This window comes from Chelmon rostratus, chromosome 6, assembly GCF_017976325.1.
Source record: "Chelmon rostratus isolate fCheRos1 chromosome 6, fCheRos1.pri, whole genome shotgun sequence".
Lineage (NCBI taxonomy): Eukaryota > Metazoa > Chordata > Actinopteri > Chaetodontiformes > Chaetodontidae > Chelmon > Chelmon rostratus.
Genome location: NC_055663.1, coordinates 14242111 through 14245495, shown reverse-complemented (window position 1 = coordinate 14245495; position 3385 = coordinate 14242111). Strand labels below are relative to the sequence as shown.

The following is a 3385-nucleotide window of genomic DNA, read 5'->3' as shown; positions in this document are numbered from 1 at the left end:
GAGAAATTAGCATCGGAATGAGCCCTTGCAGAGACAAGTCAGGCAACTGCTGTAATGCATTACTAAATTAGCCCTAAACACTACACAAGCCATTAAGAAGCATGTAAAACCTAAGGGAAAAGAAATAATACAAAATGCAACCAATAACAGAACAAAGTATTTGCAACAACTGTTATTAGCCTGCACTTCATCTTTGCCAGTTAAACCAGTGGGGAATCATGTGCATTCTAAATAAACATGTTTAGATACGCTACAACTAAGAAGCACTGGCACTGTCAAATAAACGCAGCTCTAGCTCCAGCGAACAGAGGGTTAAACCTTAGCTGCAGAAATTCACTGCAGTCCAAAAGCATTTGGCTGATAGCTACTGAACAGCACATTCTATCTGTGCCATTACGCTGCTATCCTTGGACAAATGTTTCTATCTATCTAGATTTTGCTTGTGTGTCTTTTTGTGTTCCTAAGTCTGGAAATACCATTTTATTGCATATAATATTCGGCACAGTAAAAACTGGAGCTTACATTGGGGCTGTGTTTAGAAACTGGTGCCTGTATAAAGAGTTTTTTACTGCATCCTAAATATGGTCAATAAAACAAACTAAATGCCTCTTTTCCTACAGTAGACAGTACCACCTTCTATCATCAGTCACAAAAGCAATATCTTTTTCTTTTTTTTTAATAGAAGTCACCAGTTATTAGAAAATAGTTTCAAATTACTTTCTTTTCTAATATAATCTGCATGTCTCACCACTGCCTGACGGTAGTTTCATTTATATATATTTGTATTTTTTCATATTTATATACTTATGTATAGGCATGTACAAGAAACAAAAAACTGTCTCTGTTTTGCACTTCTGTACAAAAGAAAGTTACCGTTTTGTTCTTTGTGCATTCTATTGCATGGAGTGGTGAGCAGATAGATGGAGAGGAGAGGTTGGGGCAGAGTCAGAGATAGATCCATAGGGAGCATTACTCAGATTTGGGTCTCTTGAACCTTCTCCTTGCCGTGAGTAGTCTTAATGACGTAGGGATCAGCAATGGTGCTGATGTGGCTGTGATGCTGTCTGACTGAGCGATGAAGGGAGTTGTTCTGGGTCCAGTGGGCTCCGTAGCCCCCTTGGCGTGATGAGGAGGAGGAGGACACGTACCCAGGCTTAAAGGTGTTGCTGTTGTGTTCCACTAATGTAGGCAGTACCAACCCTGTGTCATCAGAGCCACTAGATCCGGAGGTGGGTGGTGGAACAGGAGGAACCTCTTCCTCCATCTGTATGATTTCTATGGTCCTGGCTGCTGCCACCGTGCTCCTCTGTTGATGCCGCTTACGCAACTTATAGAATGCTATCAACATGGCAGCTGCCAGCAAGGTAACAGCAACAAAACAGCCAATGATGATTTTGGTGGTTTTCATCACCTCATCCAGGCTGGCGGCTGGCCCACTAGGGACTCTGGCAGTGGGGATTGACACCTGCCTTGGAGTCTGAGTGTTTTGGAACAGCACAGTAGGTGTTGAGATGAAGACGGGCTGAAACACAGAGGGCGAGGCAGGGACAGTAGGCTTGGGTTTAGGAGTCTCCTCCACTGTGGGCTCCAAAACTTCCACTGTTACGGTGGTGAAATAGGACAGATTAGACGTGTTGAGTTCGGCATTGCTGACGTTTAAGTAGGCCGAGGCGTTGGAATTTCCCGCCATGTTGCTCACCATGCAGGTGTAGACCCCCGTGTCTGACGGGAGAACGTTGGAGAAGTTGAGTGTCCCGTCGTTCAGGACAGATATCCGTGGGTGTGCCGAGCCGTGGGTCAATACAGTCCCATTGGGGAGAAGCCATCGGACTGAGCTCATGGCAGCTGTGCGACACTTCAATTCTGCCACCCTCGCTGCTGAGATGTTCAGATCTCTGGGAGCATCGAGTATGAATGGTGCCGAACACTGAAAGGTCGTCTGATCAACTTCCACCAGGTATCGTCCTCTCATGTGGGCAGGGGTGTGGCAGCGTCCACAGCAGGTGGAATTTGTGGGAATGTATTCTCTGAGCCACCAGGAGAGCCACACTACATCACAGTCACATCGCCAAGGGTTGTGATGCAGGTGTAGCTCCACCAGGTACTGTAGAGGGGTGAAGAGGTTGTGAGGGAGGGATGAGAGGTTGTTATGGGCTAAATTTAGCTCCACCAAGGCTGTGATGTCATCAAATGCATTCCTCTCAATCGTAGTGATGACCGAGTTCATAATCCACAGTTTACGCAAATTCTTAAGCCCACGGAAGGCTCCAGGCTTCAGTTCCGGGAAAACGTTCTCTGATATTTCTAGTTCCTCCAATCCCAACAGTGGCGAAAGATGAGGAAACTCCCGCAGGTTGCACATCCCCAAGTTGAGGTACTTGAGGTTTTGAAGGCCCTCGAATGCCCCATCAGAGATGTACTCCAACTTCCTCAATTCTCCCAGGTCCAGTCTCATGAGAGAGGGGACACGGTTGAAGGCGTAAGAGGGGATGCTCTCAATTGGATTGTTTCTGAGCCACAATTCTCTCAACTTTGACAGATACTCAAAAGCTCCACTGGGTATGACGGTCAGCCTGTTGTCGAACAGCTCCAGAGTATTGAGGCTGGTCAGGCCATTGAAGGCCCCCACTTCAATCTGTCTGATAGCATTTCTGCCCAACTGCAGTACCTCCAGGTGATGCAGGTGCCTGAAGGTATCTGCCTGTATGGTCTCTATGCTGTTTTCCATCAGGTTCAGGTACCTGGTGTTGGCTGGGATGTTCGGAGGAACCCTAATCAGGCCTCGGCGGGTACACACCACCTTGTTGAGCTGGTTAGTGCAGGAGCACACACCTGGACAGTTCTGTGGGTTAGCCGAGCCCAACGCAGGGCCTGTGGACTGGCACATACTGAGAGCAGGCACCATGAGGGAGAGCACGGCAAGCAGGGCTGCGTTCCAGGTAGGCTGCACACTAACCTGGCCCAGAGGACTCATGGTGTGGAGGGCTCATTATTCTGCATGGTGGGGGGAGACGGCACACACCAGAGGACAGACCACCCTAGCCTGGCTGGAGCAACTCAAGGCTCCCAAGTTCCATCGACAGTGCAGGGAGATGCTACATCAAAATTGATGTGTGAGAGAGAGAAGGGAAAAAAGAGGGAGCGTGAGGGAGACAGAGTGTGAGAGATTAATACAAGAGGAAAAGCAGAGGAAAAGCAGTGCAGCAGTGTAAGAAAAAAGCGTTGAATAACAGTGTCAGTGACGTACCTCATTAGTTTGGAAGTGGTCCTTTTTGCCTCTTCCCAAATGTTAAAAGCAACAGTCATGCATCATGTTCATTTATAATTCCTTTCCATGGAAGGACATGAGATTGATGTTTTCTTGTTTTCCCTTTCTGAAAAAGTG

At 47.4% G+C, this 3385-nt stretch overlaps 1 protein-coding gene across 1 annotated transcript; it reads right to left on the bottom strand.

The window, feature by feature from the left end:
- Positions 1 to 973: 973 nt before the first annotated feature.
- On the bottom strand, positions 974 to 2974 carry lrrc4.2 (leucine rich repeat containing 4.2). Its single transcript, XM_041939656.1, has one exon. It carries the CDS (start codon positions 2972 to 2974, stop codon positions 974 to 976), a length of 2001 nt encoding a protein of 666 aa, XP_041795590.1.
- Positions 2975 to 3385: the final 411 nt, after the last annotated feature.